This window comes from Leptidea sinapis, chromosome 42, assembly GCF_905404315.1.
Source record: "Leptidea sinapis chromosome 42, ilLepSina1.1, whole genome shotgun sequence".
Taxonomy (NCBI): domain Eukaryota; kingdom Metazoa; phylum Arthropoda; class Insecta; order Lepidoptera; family Pieridae; genus Leptidea; species Leptidea sinapis.
In genome coordinates this window covers 3924139-3941055 of record NC_066306.1, presented here as the reverse complement: position 1 = coordinate 3941055, position 16917 = coordinate 3924139, and the positions used below count along the sequence as shown (strand labels likewise).

The window sequence follows — 16917 nt, the reverse complement described above, 5'->3', positions numbered from 1 at the left end:
TGCTTACCTATTCTTAAATCATAAGCGAAGATTTATTTTAGTACCTAGTTTTCTTTACTTTTGTCAAGGCAAATCGCAGGCAGAATTGTAAATAGCCGTTCCATGAAAAGCGAAAAAAATATTTTGATTAGCGCGGGAAAAGTAGAGATTTAATCACAGGATTTAATATTCAAAATCACAATCCCATAAGTATTAGGTACAATCCGAAATCGGATTCCCGAAGGAAACCTTATTATTATATTGCAATTACAAACTACAAATTCAATTTAGTAATAGGTACGCAAAACTCAAATAAGTATTAGTTTTATATAAAACATTTATTAACCTCTGTGTGAGATAAAGTTATGAGACGAAATTGGCGAGGTCGCTATAAAAATAATTCAAATCGACACACTTACGGATCTAGATCAGTTTCTAGCCATAGCAATATTAGTAAAAACTATTGTCCATCAACAGTTACTTCAACAAATAGTGCCCGAGCACCAGCGAATCAAGTGCCTATAACTGTTCCAATATCAGACAATAATTCTAATATATGGAAGCTATATTTTCCAACTCAAGGTCAGAATTTACAAATTTAACAATTGCCGTGTTTGTGATGTTTTGTTTGGAGTTGTTCCCAATTTTTTGTTTATGTTTTTTCAGAACAGAATGGTAGTACGATATCAAAACAAATAGAATGTTTCAACAGGTACATAATCGCCAATAGAAGCATATTTGACTTAGAAAAAATAGACCTTAACCGAAGTGTACCTTTAGATGTGCAAATCTTGACAAAAGATGATGAGTTCAACAGAGACTGGCCATCATTTCAAAATGATTTATTTGAAAATCCAGAAAATACATTGCGAATATTGGAGTTTTGTTTACATAAGGTCTAACAACAGTTACTACTATTATCAGATTACAGCTTTATTGAGACTCATTATTTTTCTTGTGTTGCATCTTTATAAATTATATTCTTACAGACTTTGCAGTGTCATTCCAAAATAAATGTAAGAATAATAAACCACCAACCAGTGGTTCCAATTGCTAATTTGAAAGTTAACTATTTTGGTAAGCTAAATCAATATTACATTTTTTATCTAATTATGTTTAACTACCAACTGGATAATATTGTGATGCTATTTTTCAGGGAAACTTGTAACTATTAAGGGAACTGTTATAAGAGTTGGAAGTGTGGGGTTGATTTGTACATCCATGGCATTTGAATGCTCCAGCTGTCATAGTTTACAAGCCGTAATCCAGCCACAGGGTTTGTTTACTGGTAAAGAACAATAATTATGATTTTAATAAGTTCCACAAGGACTGGCTTATTTTCTTTGTAATTTAAATTTTAAGAGTTGTATTAAATTCAACTGTGTTCCAACAATGCTTGTAGTTACATCCTCATTGACAAGCAAGCCCGCAATTAGATGACATTTGACAATTGATCCCGATTGATCATAAAAACAATTATTCTATAGTCACTGAAGAAGGCACACTATAAAGTGTCTCGAGAATTGCATTAAAATTTACTAAATAATTATAAGGGGTCTTGCCGCAGAAGTAAACAATAACTATGTGCCCATTTGTATTTCACACCTCTACTTGTGTTATACCTTTGTGTATGTTATAATTTATTTTTATGGGGAGGAGACGAGCCGGACATTCAGTTGATGGTAATTGACACACCCTTCCCATTACAATGCAGTGCCACTCAGGATTCTTGAAAGACCCATAAATTCGGCACTGAAATTACACTCATCACCTTGAGGCAAGATGTTAAGTCTCATTTCATTCTCCCTTCTAAACGAAACACAGTAATGCTTACACATTACTGCTTCCCGGCAGGTTCCGTTGTGGTACCCATAATCTAGCCGGCATCCTGTGCAAAGGCGCTTCCCACTGGTATATTGTCATAAAAATAATGGCTCATGGCTCATACTCGTTTAATAAAGGTTTCATTTTATTACATATCTCTTATACTTTTATAAATTTTTCAAAGGATATTGACTAAACTCTAAAGCATCATTTGTTATTATACTTTGTTGAAATAAAATTACTTTTCTTTCACTTTCAGCACCAAGTATTTGCCAGAGTTGCAGAAATGGACATAAATTTGAACCAATACAATCATCACCATATACCAATACTACGGACTGGCAAGTGGCTAAAATACAGGAAATACAGTCTCACGTAAGGACTGTAATCTTAGTAATTTGTAAGAATGGTCTGCTTGGTCTGCAGTCATAGCTTGCTACAGAGGTCTGTAGCAAGCTATGACTTCTTTTAGAGATCAGACTGACAAAGGTATTCTTATGTGCGTTCTAATCCTTAATAATAGGGATGTGAAAATTCCATAATGAAATCCTTAGCAACATGGAGCACACTATAAACTACAAAGGAAGAAATGCCATTTCAATATGGGAGTGATCCTTTTTGTAACATGTTTATTAGCATTACCAACATATTTATAATTTTAATTAATATAATTTTTTTATTTAATTATCGATTTAATTGTTAAATTGTTATAATCTATTATATACGCGACAACCCAAATAGCCAAATGGTTAGTGACCCTGACTACTAAGCTGGAGGTCCCGGGTTCGAATCCCGGTAGGTGCAATCATTTGTATGATGAATATTTCCGAGTCATGGATGTTTATATGTATTTATGTATGTTCAAGTTAGTATATTGTATTAAATATATTGTCGTCTTGTACCCATAGTACAGGCTATACCTAGTTTGGGGCAAAACAATTTGTGTAATCGGGTGTCAATATTATTAAAAAAAAATTAAACCTAAACCTATTATGGTGTTGTCAGTTGACCAACAATATAATTGTTGCATTCAAGTTGTTACACTGGTATGGCGTGGTCATTAAAAATGTTTAAAATTTTATTATTAGTGTTTTGTTACCAAATATGATCTTTAATTATAAGGTTCCATCCCAAAACTGAGTAGTGTTAGTACAATGTTGTCATAATAATGACAACCATTGTAATCATGCATGAATTTGGACGACTAAGGGATATTTTGAAAATGAACCTTCAAACTTCAAGGGTTAATTTCATTCTTTGCTCACCAAGATAGTTATAAAATATTAAGTTTGTTAATAAATTTTTGCTATAAATATGATGAATAAATTAAATGTTTTAGTAAATCTAATTAAATTACCGCGTGCAACGTAGAGCAGCTCGAATTGTCGGGGACTCAGTTTTTTTTTTTATGAAAATAAGGGACGAGACGAGCAGGACGTTCAACTGATGGTAATTGATACGCCCTACCCTACATTACAATGCAGTGCTGCTCAGGAGTCTTGAAAAACCCCAAAACTTCTGAGCGGCGCTACAACTGCGCTCGTCACCTTGAGACATAAGATGTTAAGTCACATTTGCCCAGTAATTTCACTAGCTACGGCGCCCTTCAGACCGAAACACAGTAATGCTTACATTACTGCTTCACGGCAGAAATAGGCGCCGTTGTGGTACCCATAATCTAGCCGGCATCCTGTGCAAAGGAGCCTCCCACTGGTAAGTCCTCCCAGTGCTCTGTGAACGGCTGGATCTCTTGGCGTTGCATAGAGACGTCGCTTCATTGTTTGTCTTCTACCGCATTTATCACGGGGAGTGTTCCGAAGAGCTGTTTAACCTGATTCCTGCCGCCTAATTCCACCTTCGCACGACACGCTACAAGTTACGATTTCATCCCCACCATCTGGATGTGTGGCGGTCCTCCACAGTGCGGTTTACAAGGAGCTTTCTCCCTCGTACTACAAAGCTATGAAATGAGCTTCCTTGTACGGTGTTTCCGGGACGATACGACATGGGTACCTTCAAAAAAAGCGCGTACACCTTCCTTAAAGGCCGGCAACGCTCTTGTGATTCCTCTGGTGTTGCAAGAGAATGTGGGCGGCGGTGATCACTTAACACCAGGTGACCCGTACGCTCGTTTGTCCTCCTATTCCATAAAAAAAAAAAAATCAAGGGTTAATTTCATACTTTGCCCACCAAGATAGTTATAAAATATTAAGTTTGTTTATAAATTTTTGCTTATAAATATGATGAATTAATCAAATGTTTTAGTAAATTGTTGATTTTGATTATGTGATTGCAGAGTATATCGGGAACAATTCCAAGAAGTGTAGAGATTGATCTGCAGGGTGATCTTGTTGGCTCTGCTTGTCCTGGAGATGTGCTGTCTGTCACAGGAATAGTACAGGTATTACTAATGTTATTTATTAATGTTGGTCATGATCACACCCTATGGTAGTTAGACCTTATGTTTACTTCTGAAGTTAGACACTATATTGACTTTATTCATTGACACAGCTTAATATAAACAATTTGTTTTAAAGGGATATGGTTCATTACATTAATTCACAAATTAAATATGTAACCAAAATTTATGAACCATGCAGGACTGGAACCCGTGACTTCTCGGGTTCCGTCCGAGGGCTCTTACCATTTGAGCCAACCGTTTAAGTAAACTCAAATCAGTTGTTAAGAGCGCTCGCATGGATTGCGAGAGGTTGCGGGTTCGAATCAATTATACCAATTTGATAAGTCAGAATCCCCCATGACGCCATTATATTTATTAATTTGTGGTATGTTTGTGTCAGGTCCGTGGTGAAAGTAAAGGTGGTGAGGATGGAAAAAAAGCCGCCCGACTCTTGCAACTGTACATAGAAGCTGTATCTATTCATAGTCAAAGAAATCTCAGTAACCCCACAATATCATTTACACTGAAGGACTACTATGCCATTCAGGTATTAGCTACAAAGCCATGAAATACGGGAATAATCAAATTAAGTCTATTTTTTAGCACACTCGCATATCACAAAAACTTTTTATGATATGTCACCTTACATAACAGTGTTGCACCAAAACACGCCCGATTAACGTGTAAATACATAGCCCCACGCACACACTTACACTACTGCAGGCCGATAGGCGGCTATTATGAGAATTGTCATCGTCTGTGACAGATCAGTTTGCGTCTCAGTAAATTATTTTAAAAATGCCGTCGTGCGGTGTGAATAAATATAAAAACGAGACTATAAGTATTTGTGGCCATATATGATTATTCCAGGGAGAAAAAATTGTGTAACTAGTATCCTCCGTAACCGCACACAAACTAACATAACGGTGCTTCACTTGCTAATATCACGGCGTGGAGTCCTTATTTTACTTGTCCGTGTATAACATAATATAATAAATATCTCATTGTGAAGTTATTTATTTGGTCAGCCATCAACAGAAATGGATGAAGCTATCATCAAACAATATAACAATATGCCACCAGCCTTATAAATTAAATAATTATGGATTCGTTTCCTTTGATGATAAAATATGTTTTATTTAGACCATTAAGAAAATAATTGATATCTGCACTATTGGTTAGACATAATTTTAGTCAACCTTTTTTTGCTCACCGCCCACTTTTGTAAATATGTTTTTTTCTAGAGTATTTTCATGTATTTTTTGCCTTTTTCGACTATATTTTCTAATCTACCCACGCCCCATCTGCGCCATCTCAATGCCCCCTAATTTTCTCTGGGTCTTCTACTGCCCCCCCGAAAGTCTCAAACGCCCACAAGGGGGCGTTATCGCCCACGTTGAAAACTTATGGGTTAGACTGACCCGCCGACTCGTCAGGTTAAAAAACCAATACTTCCGAATTACGGTAGGTACGCAAACTGAACATACACCACTATAAGCATCGCTTCTCAATCGGAATAACGGACAGCCTCCCATACAAAGTCTCTGGTCGAGGATGAAAAGGAAAAAAAAACAGAAAAAGGAAGATCAAAGAAAACTCTGGTTATCCTGGAATGTTTAGGAGTGGCTGACGAATGGGCAACAATCGTCAATAAAATGTCAACACTAAGGAGTCTGTAGACATCTGGCTGGTTGCAGTGAGACTTTTATCCTGGACCCAATAGTGCAGAATAGGAGCCTCCCAATATGTTCTTAGTTCCAAAGAGATTATATATATTTTTTTAAGGAAATTCACGCGTCGGACGATGTGTTCAGACTTCTAGTGCACTCCTTGTGTCCGACAATATTCGGGCACGAGGCGGTTAAGGCCGGCCTCATACTGGGCCTGTTTGGAGGTACGGAGCACGACAACGGACCCAGAAGCTACGCACATGTGTTGGTTGTCGGAGACCCCGGTTTGGGGAAATCGCAACTGTTACAAGCAGCAGCGTATGCGGCACCCAGAGGTATTGTACAAAGCATGTTGTTAAGGATATAAGGATCCTACAGTTGTGAAGATGGTGCTAGATGTATTAAAAATTATTATAGTCGGCGGTGTTTTATATGTACACTATTATACCTTTCTTTATAGTAAACAAACGTACGAGTCAGCTGATGTTGAGTGATTGCTGCTAACATTATCCTGCAACAGTTGGAAAATTACAGGAGCGTTGCTAGCCTTTTTGAAAGGTTCAAGTTTTTTAAAGTATCTATGTCTTATCGTACTGGAAACATTGTGGCAGAAAGGTTCTTAGAAACCGCACTGTTAAAGAACGCCACACATATATTTATCCAAGTTTGTGGCGTGTAGTGCGAAGGTGGAATTCGGCGGCATGAATCCTATCAAACATGCCTCGTCATAAATGCGGTAGAAGACACATTGAATCGACATCTACGCAATGCCAAGTGGTCAACCTTTCATTTCAGCCGGAAGACGTCAACTGCTGGTCAAAGGCCTCCTCCAAAGATCGCCACCACGAGACCAGAAATGATGGCGATACTCCAGATGTGACCGAACCTTCCTTTGTAGAGCGCTAAAATGTGGGCCGCATATAACTGGCTTGGTCTATTTATAACTCCTATTTTCTTCGAAGCTACTTTGGATTTGCATGAGGTTTTTTGTCGTTTTACATTTTACCCAATTGAGGAATCTTATCCTATCAATGGCGCCACCTTCTCAACAGAGGACAACGAGAAATTATTCATTGAAAATATATATATATATATATAGAGTATTATAATTACTGTTTTAGGAGTATATGTATGCGGTGCCTCGGCATCGGGCGGAGGCCTAACGGTTGCATTAGGCCGCGAAGCTGGAGGGGATTTCGCGCTCGAAGCTGGTGCTCTTGTGCTCGCTGACAAGGGAGTTTGTTGTGTGGATGAACTAGATAAGGTATTTTATATATTTGATGGAAATTCTTATATAAACATTTTTTCATTGTGAATTTTTATAAATAAAGATGAAATGAATGTTTATAAAAGTAGTTCTTTAGATAAATTTGTAATAATGACAGATTTTGCTTTCCCCTTCTATAATATCGGTAGACGTATAACTATTTTCAATGAATAGCTTTATTTCAGAAATAAAATAAAGCTGTAAAGCAAGTTACTGGATTTTATTGAATTACGCGCGAAAACCAATGATATTTAAAAGTATAGATAGGTTACGTAGACAACACTCGGTGTTTGTAAATGATACACAAACGCACACATGAATAATTTAACATTGCAATAGCACACTACATTACGATTACACGTCAAAGAAGGATAGTAAATGCAATTATCGCAAGTGAAAAAGAGATAAGTATAATTTGCTAATTGCTTCGTATTTGCATAGCAAAAACACAGAATCATTCACATATGATTATGATATGATTTTTTACCGTACAATGTGATTTATGCTTAAAATACGATTCATTCATGAGTTCATGTAATAAAAGTTATAAAGTAGTAAAACTACATTTAAATTAAGTAAATTAGGTGTTATTGATTTAAAAAAAAAATTTCATATTGATTATAATATAAAGCGACATTGATGATTTAAATTATTTGCATATCAAAACAAAACCGAAATGTACTAACAATAAGGGTTCCATTACAACAATTACACATATTACAATAAGATAATGGGAGAAACAGAAAATGATCCATTTTACTGAAAAAACTCCTACGCAAGCAGATAGCATTTACTGTCTACGTCCGCTATCTACCCTAAAACTTGTTTTTGTAGTTTGATAGTTCAGCTATACCCACTTGTTTATTAAAAAATATTAAATTTCGTATTAAATTCACTGCAACAACGTATTTTTTACATCATTTCCTAAATTGTCCTAAAATATACAACCCGCAGCAGACAGGGTAATTGCGATACATTCAGAGTGTTATCGTATCGTTGCAAATGTGTCGTTGTCGATATTGCGACTAGACTATTGGTACGTTACATACATTCCAAGATTAAGTACTAATAAAATATCAAATAGCCTGCTATTACTAATATTATTCTATACCAACTTTATTATAAGACTTTGAAAGCCAGAACTTATTGTAATCATCATAATATTATTTAAGAAAGACGCTCACTAACTAACAAGAAAACTCAAGTTCCGTTCCAAAATCAAGCGGTTACGAACGTCATGTATTCTGCCTACGATTTCACTTCTGGTTGATTAATCTATGACACATACTATTTGTCCTTGTCGCGCTGCAGTTGACATCATAATCTCTATCTTGCTCGAACCACCACGGTAATTATTCGAGATTTGTTTGTAAATAAGAAATAAAATCGTGATAAAATACAAATACGACGTTCTTTTATATACTTTCGTATGGTATGAAATACCTTCACTCTTATATATCTTGGAAACATAGTTCTTACATTTTCTTAACACACAGGTTGGCATTTTAGATTATTATTGTCACGCCACGAAAACGTTCGGATTAGCTCGCTGCTATTAGCCGACTAAATGAAATTACGACAATTGTCTGAATTAGTCTGCAACAATTTGCGCGCGCTAGTGCGATATCTACCTCTTTATTGTATATAATATCATTGGCGAAAACTCTCTTCTCGTGGTGTCAGGTTATTACGTCACGGTAGAAACCAATAATAAAACTTAACATAACAAGAAGTTCAAACAAGCTATGAAGTTTATTGAGTCGCAACGTCATTAATGTTTCAGCGAACATGGCAGATTTCCGTAAATTATACTTTTATTTTATATCTTACTAGCTGACCCGACAGACGTTGTTCTGTTTATAATAAATAAAATAATGTTTTTATATGATTTTGTCAATTATATATCATAACATCAAAAATTACTTCGTAAAATATGCACCCTGCTGCCGTAATGAAATTGCTTCACAGCAGAACTGTCAAACAGTGCGTCAATAAATTCTCATAGAAATTATGTATGGACACATCAAAGGTAAAACAAATTTGTTGTTATTATTTAATTTAGCATCACTTTCCTATTTATTCACCTTTTAAACCTTCTCTGGACTTCCACAAATAATTCAAGACCAAAATTAGCCAAATCGGTCCAGCCGTTCTCGAGTTTTAGCGAGACTAACGAACAGCAATTCATTTTTATATATATATACATGAATATTTAAACTGCGCCAGTTTTAGAATCCTGTCATCATACATTTTTTTATAACATATAAGTGTACTTTTTAAATACTTTTGTAAAAGAAACGTTTTTATTAACTTGCTTGGCGGCCATTTTGGATTCGGATTCGATTTGGTTTTTCATTATTTATTGCTCTAGTGGCAATAGACCTGTATAGCCGTGTCGTTAGCGATCCTATCTACTAAGCTAGAGGTCCCGGGTTCGAATCCCGGTAGGTGCAAGCATTTATATGATGAAAATGGATGTTTGTTTCCGAGTCATGGATGTTTAAATTGTAATGTTGTAATTTAAATGTATTTATGTATGTATGTTTAAGTAAGTATATTGTATTAAATATATCGTTGTCTTGCAAACCATAACACAGGCTATAATTATGCCTAATTTGGGGCAAGATAATTTGTGTAAAAGGTGTGCCAATATTATTATATTACTAGCTGACCCAGCAAACGTTGTATTGCCGATATCAAAATCGCGATACAAAAGTAACTGTTGGTCGTAGATGGGTGAAAATTTGAATTTGTATGTATTTTTCATGCTGATTCATAATCAACAAATTTAAAAAAAAAATAAAAAAAAAAATCGTGTAGACCCTTAACATTTAGGGGGATGAAAAATAGATGTTGTCCGATTCTCGAGCTACCCAATATGCACTCGAAATTTCATGAGAGTCGGTTAAGCCGTTTCGAAGGAGTTTAACTACAAACACCGCGACATGAGAATTTTATATATTAGATAATTATACAAATGATATAAGTTTTCTTAAGTGTTAATTCCGCCAATATTTGTTTTTAAAACAATTCGACACGTGTTTCGCCTCTACACGAGGCATCCTCAAGACGTGTTGTCTCGCCATAATCTGACACGAGACTAAATCAAATGAGCCGGAAGCCGCTCTTTTATACCCTCGTCCCATGAAATGACGCGCTGTGATTGGTCGGCTGTTGTGACGTATTACCCCCGGAAGAGCCACGTAACAAAGGTGATGGGACTAAATTTGTTTGTTCATTCAACAATGTGTTATTTTTGTGTTTTATTATTTCTAATTGCTCTAACACATTTAAGCGAAATCCTTTTTCACATGTATGTAAAATATTAAAATTATTATTGTTCCGATTGTATCAATTAAATGTTTCGCGAAGTGTGATTTTTCGAGATGATTATTCCTAAATGCGGCAATATGTTCCTTTGATCTAATTTCGAAATTTCGACCTGTTTGACCTATATATACCCCGTTACAATTGTCACAACTTAGTTTATAAACGCCGGATTTTTCAGAATTATTTAATAAATAATATCATATTAGATAATAGTATTGCTTCCATTAGTATCATGCGTGTAATCGACCCTAAAAATAAGTGTTTGGTACAGATGTGTGCGCACCACAGTAGTCTGTTAGAGGCGATGGAACAACGGCGAGTGAGTGTGGCCAAGGGCGGAGTAGTATGCAGCCTGCCCGCTCGGGCCACTGTACTCGCTGCAGCCAATCCCGCCGCCGGCTGTTACAATAAGTAAGATCTTTTCGGTAAATACAAAGTTATCAGTGGGGATAGTTATTATTATTATTATTTGAAGAGGGTGGCTATTTCCTAGTCCTAAAGATTCCTAGTAACACCGCGTCCAAAATTGAACTAGTGTGTCTTCAAGCCCTGCTGCCTTTATGAACCGCAGTATCTCCTTGACGCGAGTGTTGCAAACACTATCTGGTGGCACGAAGTAGTCGCCAAAGATTGTGTTACGCTTATGCATTAGTGGGCCGCAGTCGCAGAGTAGATGAATAGGCGTTTCATCATCCTCAAGGCAGAATCTGCAAGTTTTGTCGTTTTAGATGCCGACCACACTGAGATGCTTGTTTAGGCGACAGTGCCCGGTTAGCATCCTAGTGAGTATGCATAGGTTTTTCCTGTTCAAAGATAGTTGAACAGGAAAAACAAAAAACAAAAAAAAACACCTACCTTAAAGGCCGGCAACGCTCCTGTGATTCCTCTGGTGTTGAAAGAGATTGTGGGCGGCGGTGATCACTTAACACCAGGTGACCCGTACGCTCGTTTGTCCTGCTATTCCATAAAAAAAAAAAACAAAGTTTTGGTTAGTAATACAAATTAAATCTTATAATACGTACTTAATAAAAAAAATTGATAAGTGCTTTTCAAACATTTCAAAACAACAACCTTTACCTTGAAAAAACATTGCCGGTTTTTTTTTCAAGACTATAATATGCAATGTTATATTTATAATACACTCCCAATAAACAAACACGAGTATTGTTACAGGGCTAAGACTGTTGCTGAAAACTTGAAAATAAATTCAGCTTTACTATCCAGATTCGACTTGGTTTTTATTTTACTGGATCAGCCTGACGAGGTAACTGTTCTATTAACTTCAATTATTACTTTGATTTCAATAGTATATTTTTGTTCCTCAAAGATTCATTCTTAGGAACTTCTAAGAACTAATAATTAATAATAATAAAATTTACTTTTATTTTATTTATTAAGGATTTCATTACTTTTTAAACACCCTTTTTTTTTTCAGAAAACTGATGCAATGCTCTCAGAGCATGTCTTAGCTTTACATTCTGGTCCGAAAGCAAAACGAAACCCCAGTGCCAGCACGAGCAATAACTCTATACTAGAATCAACTCAAAACAATGGCAGTATGTCGTTAAGGTAGCCTAAATTCAACGACTTATTATATTTAAACACTCATAATATATATCAATTATCGTGGGTTAAACCAAAGACAATATCATGCAGGATATCCTGTTTGTGGTCATTAAATTAATTTAAATATCGAAAGTACTATCAAAGATTTTACTATTATTGAAAAAAAAATGGGTCAACTAATGCTTGAAGATAAAAATTCAAGAGGGCCGGATCATTTTCGGTATGAGACAGGTGTCTCGCTTTATTTTAGTCGATGAAAACTAGTTAAAAAAAAATCTTCATTCCAATTCTTCTCATAAATTGATGTGAATTGTATGTAGTAATATATTTTATAGGCACAAAATGTCAAAGTGGAAAGTAGATCGGCTCATGGTAAATCATTGATAAGCACTTCCCTTACCATCACTAGAGGATGTAACTTAGCTTTTACTAATATGAAAACCGTCACCCAATAGAAATCACCTTGATTATTCCTATGCATTTTGCCTGAGCAAGAAAGGATTCATTAAGAAAATTAATCTATACTAATATATTATAAAGCTGCAGTGTTTGTTTGTTTGTTTGAACGCGCTAATCTCTGGTACTACTGGTCCGATTTGAATGATTATTTCAGTGTTGGGTAGTCCATTTATCGAGGAAGGCTATAGGCTATGCTTTTTTTCAAAATAAGGGATCCGTAATAAAATAACTATTTTGTAACACAAGGTGTAAAATCGAAAACCTATTTTTGCGTGCGCTGCAAAAACTATTGACAATAGAACACAATGATGTACAGGCTATAATATAGGCAATATTTTATCACTTATAAAACTATCGTGTGAATATACTTTATATGGCAAAAAAACCTTTGCCGGGTCAGCTAGTAATATTATAAGGTGGTGAAACTGACCTAAAACCAAATTATTTTCAGTGAAAGACTGAGATTAAAACCGGATGAGGTGATTGAAACACTACCGTTAGTGTTGCTTCGGAAGTATATCGCGTACGCTCAACGTTACGTGCACCCGACGCTCAGTACGGAGGCGGCTAATGCTCTGCGTAGCTTCTATCTAGAGCTGCGTCACAACCAGGGGATCACTGGCGATGGAACGCCCATTACTACCAGACAGTTAGAAGCTTGCATTAGACTTACTCAGGTTTACTTTTAATTTTTATAAGATAGTATTGATATAGGTATATATTTGATAATGGAACAATAGCCCTTTGGAGTGTATTAAAAAAGAAACCAATGTACTCAGTGGATAACAAGTTTGGCGACACTATTAAATTCTGATCTTTTTGCATCTGGTTCATATGATAATAATATAAGATTATGGAGAGTTTGTGATTCATATAAAAAGTTTGAGCCAATGTTTAGCATAGAGATTTGTGGTTTTGTAAATTGTATACAATTTTTTTGCTGATGGAAAGCAGTTGTATGCAGCAGTTGGACAAGAACATAAGTCTGAAAGATGTTACTAGTTATAAAATTTAATGTAAGCTAATAAGAATAAAAAGTTTTATAAAATTCTTAATTCTTCCTCTATATTGTACTAATATAACGAACTTACCCGATGAGATTTACCAGTTTCAAGATTTCCAAGAATAAAAGAGTATGGATATGCCAGAATGTAACGGCCTACATACTGGGAGACAATTGTAATTAGTTATGTATTTATTTATACATATGTTATTTAAATTAATGTGAATAAGTAACGGAACGAGCATCGACCGTTTACTCTGCCTTAGAAAGCTTAATAATATAATAGAAATGTTATAAATTGCTAATTCCTTGACTGTCGCCTAGGTTCATATTAAATAAATCATCATCAAGTAAGTTAAAAATAGTAGACGTAAATTACGACCACTTGTATTATTTTTATAGGTATAGTTGGCAGGTTGTGGAAGAGTATCCGCAGTAAGACATGCAAAAACACCATAAGTGTGTTGTCTCACGCCGTTTCAAACAATACTAAATCACTACTACATACTCGCTTGTGGTCGCGAAATGTACGCGGTTTTTTCACTTCTAGTATCTTTATATTTATATTCATATGACTTCCACGGACGAACAGCACATAGATACACAAGTTTAATTTATACCAAAAATCCATAATTTGATTCTCTGTTGGCTAACAACTGATGAAAGCAAGTTGAGATAGAGCGGCCGAAAGTGACCAATTGAAGGGGCGTGGTATTTATCACGATACCGCTAAAACACAAATCTTTATCCACTCAGTTAAAATTAAAAAGATTTGGCTGGGAGGCCGGATCCGCCATAAAGCCTGGCCTTGCACTGGTTAAGACTTATTTATTTATTTTTTTATACTATTAACCATTTACAGAAAGAATCTTAAAAGCTAACATAGTCCCGCAAAACTGTTTGGATAGTTTGTCTGCAGGATCAAGTCTCTTGTAATACATTAATGCTTATTAGAACATTGATTTTATACAAGTGTAATTAACAAATATTGATAAAAAATATAATAAAAAATCTAATTTTAATTTTAAGGCAGTGTTGACAATAAATATTAGTATCCTGTAGCACGAATATGAGGTAAAAAATATTGTAATTGATAGAGCTTTAGTCCACGATTATAATGCTACCACGAATTACAAGGTAATACACCTTTCCATAGAACAAAAGCATTATAACCTAACCTCAAATTATGACATTTTTAAGGGTTGGGACATTTTTTGGGGAGAAAAGAAAGGGAAACGCCTACAATTCGTTTTCCGTTGTTTTAACAGTCCTAACCTAACTCATATCAATTAAAATATTTTTTACCTCCTAATTCGTACTACGGGATACTAAGTCCAACCCTCAAATTTCCACCTTTTTGGGTCTCTTATTTTTTTATGTCTCTAAGAACTCTTTAGGCAGTGTTAGGTTGACATCACTGAAGGACTGCAAAAACTACTTGACGCGTTTTGGTCAGAAATCACAATATTTCTATAGCAACGGGATCATATCTCCACCTTAAAGGTGGTAAAAAGTTATTGAATAAAATGGGAAATATATTACGTAATTCGAAATGAATAAAATTCACTATCAATGACATCATTGGGTTGTATTATGTTTAAAAGGAACATTTTTATACTTTTAGGCTCGCGCACGAATCGATTTACGAGAAGAAGCTACAGAGCAAGACGCAAATGATGTCATAAGTTTAATGAAGCACAGCTTGGTCGACACATTCAGTGATGAATTTGGTAATATCGAGCTGTCACGGTCCATTAATGGATCAGGAGTTAGCTCTCGAAATAAGGTACTGGGTCTGCTTGATTCAAAAATGTTTTCAATTGTTATGAAAAAGCTAACCATTGCATTGCAAAATCGCTTAGAAATATTATTTTCTCAATGATGATAACAATTAGATATATAATGATAAGATACATAATAGCTTTAAGGGTAAATGTATACAATTCTATAATAAAGTCCCAGCCACTGTTCAGGCATTATCTATAAATAAATTTAAATGTTTTATAAAGTAATGGCTCTGTCGTAAAGCCTATTACTCCACTGCTGAATATCTAAATTATCGGACAGCCTGGGACTAGATTGTGATTATTTTATAGCTGTACAATATTGTATATTTTTATTGAAAAGAGCGCAAAAAAATAATGCTGGGAGAGTTTCTTGCGCGGCTTCTCTCTCAGAGCGCCATTTGTTTCCGAAGCGGTAGTAGTATCTAGTAGTTATTAGAAATGACATCAAAAAGAATTCTAAAGGAATCCATTTTGAGAAAATAAATGCCTTTTATGGCTTCTTGTATGTCGTTCAATAATCATAATTTAATGTTCATAATATAATGCAAAATAATAGTAACTTAATCTTTACGAAATTTTAGAACAAACAATGTTCCTGGTAGTTAAAAAATTCCGATGGAGAAACGGACGATTGTTCGTTTCGTATAAATTATAAAATGACTTTTTTTTTTTTAATTTATTTTTGATGTTTCATTTTTGACTTAGCTAAAAAGCCAATTTGTGGAATTACTTACCGGCTGCTGTTTTACCGTACCCATACGACTGAGGGATACATCACAGCTTATATGTACCCCGATGAAAAGTGATCTATACCATACGACAAACTCTCACGACCCACCACTTATTATATAGTGTGCTCATTTTTAATCATTTTCTAATCGTTTTATAATTTTCAGGTAAAACAATTCTTGGATGCACTCACAAGGAGATCACATCAACTCAGCAAGAATGTTTTCACTCGCCAAGAGCTGAAACAAATACACAAAGGAGCTGGTATTGCTGGTGATGCAAATGATTTGATAGAGGCTATGCATATTAACTCATATCTATTACTTAAAGGCTCAAACACTTACCAACTTATTTTTCAATAATAAATATTTTTTCTATTTTTGTATTATTAAAGTGAAACTACATCGATGAAAAAAATTTGAGGCGCTAACTACAGCGCCTCAAATTTTTTTCATCGATGTATCGCATGTCGCATTACAGCCCGCCGCTGAGTGCAGGTCGGCCGAGTGCTGCGTGGTGCCAAATTTTAGCTCTAATTCCAGAGAGGGAGTGTGGGTTCAAACCACAAACCACCCATGCATTTTTTTAATTTTATGAAAAATAAATATTTAAGCATATTATTTATATATTTTTTTTTTATTTAGATTATTATTATTAAATTATTATTATGAAAAAAGTTTCACTTCAATAGTGGTTTCACAAAACCACACAATTGTTTTTTATTAGTAAAACACTTTTCATGTGAGATTTTTCCAAATTACGTGGAATCAACTTGCCCTCACCTTTTGTTTTTTATGAAAATAAGGGACGAGACAGGACATTCAGCTGATGGTAATTGATACGCCCTGCCCATTACAACGCAGTGCCGCTCAGGATTCTTGAAAAACCCCAAAAAGTCTGAG

General features: G+C 35.2%; 2 protein-coding genes across 2 annotated transcripts in view; both read left to right on the top strand.

The window, feature by feature from the left end:
• Nucleotides 1-16917, top strand: part of LOC126976781 (5'-nucleotidase domain-containing protein 3) — a 197100-nt gene that overhangs the window by 126538 nt on the left and 53645 nt on the right. The gene's annotated exons all lie outside the window — the stretch shown is intronic.
• LOC126976755 (DNA helicase MCM8) lies at nt 154-16408 on the top strand. Its single transcript, XM_050825319.1, has 15 exons — nt 154-561; nt 646-875; nt 969-1056; nt 1136-1267; nt 2063-2178; nt 4100-4204; nt 4605-4751; nt 5990-6209; nt 6996-7138; nt 10743-10882; nt 11645-11735; nt 11907-12040; nt 12948-13173; nt 15124-15285; nt 16183-16408. The coding sequence occupies exons 1-15, from the start codon at nt 345-347 to the stop codon at nt 16375-16377; spliced, it is 2346 nt and encodes a 781-aa protein (XP_050681276.1). The 5' UTR covers nt 154-344; the 3' UTR covers nt 16378-16408.